Here is an 875-nt window from a genome sequence, read left to right as displayed (position 1 = left end):
TTCTCTACTATAGGGGTACGAATTGACTATTGCGCATATTGTAGAACTGATCGTTTTTTCCTCTTTGATCACTGGATTTGTGATCGCAATGTTTTGCTCAATATTCCGAAAGCGTGGTCGGGAGACTCGCTTGACATATTTGGCATTGACTTTGCTGCCAATTGTGATTGGCACGTTTTTACTCTTGGGACGGCAACACAGTGTTTTGGTGATTTACCATTACCTCGCTCCGAATACCCTTATTCCGTTCCCCGCGGGTATGACCATGACTATAAATCTTTATCCTTATGCCACTCAAAACCTTGGTTTTGTTCAAGGTTCAACGGGAGCAATTGTGTTCGCCAGGGATAAATTATCTCATGTCATCAGGTACTTGGATCACAAGAAGCTCACCGCCACCATTCCCATCGACTTCATTTTGAGGGACTATTTTCACGCCAATCTCAACGAAGCCGCCTTTTTAGTGCAAGAAAACCTCCTTGCTCACGTTGGCTTTTCTTCGTCTATTCCTGGTCGAAAGCGGAATCCCAAGCACTTCTACTATTATGCTTAAAATAATTAGTTTCCCAATTTGAAGCTACTCTTAGTCTCTTATATTGACACTCAAAAAGATACCAATCCGCTATGATTTATTAGCTGCAATATAAGTTAGTGGAAGCCTGATCTCTTATTCATATATATTAGGCCTAAAAATATCTTCCTATCTTCAAGATCAATCCGTATCAATCATAGGAATTTGTTACTCTAGCACATGGTAAGCTCGATTGGTGTTAAATATCCCGTGCGCCATAATTTGGGATAATTCTGCCATCATTCACAAAAGGCCATAGTTGGAGCATGCAATTGGAAATCTGCGATTTTTAGATAGCATAAAA

At 40.3% G+C, this 875-nt stretch overlaps 1 protein-coding gene across 1 annotated transcript in view; it reads left to right on the top strand.

Annotated features, from left to right (window-relative positions):
- Window positions 1-663, top strand: part of LOC131892839 (uncharacterized) — a gene marked incomplete in the record, with an annotated part of 1,604 nt that extends 941 nt beyond the window's left edge. The window contains 2 exon segments of the mRNA XM_059242691.1: window positions 14-257; window positions 318-663. Of these exon segments, the coding sequence (XP_059098674.1) occupies window positions 14-26 (13 nt within the window).
- Between the last annotated feature and the right edge of the window lie 212 nt (window positions 664-875).

This window comes from Tigriopus californicus, chromosome 2 (genome assembly GCF_007210705.1).
Source record: "Tigriopus californicus strain San Diego chromosome 2, Tcal_SD_v2.1, whole genome shotgun sequence".
NCBI classification, from domain to species: Eukaryota; Metazoa; Arthropoda; class Copepoda; order Harpacticoida; family Harpacticidae; genus Tigriopus; species Tigriopus californicus.
Note: the sequence above shows the minus strand (reverse complement) of the source record. Positions and strands in the feature narration are given on the sequence as shown.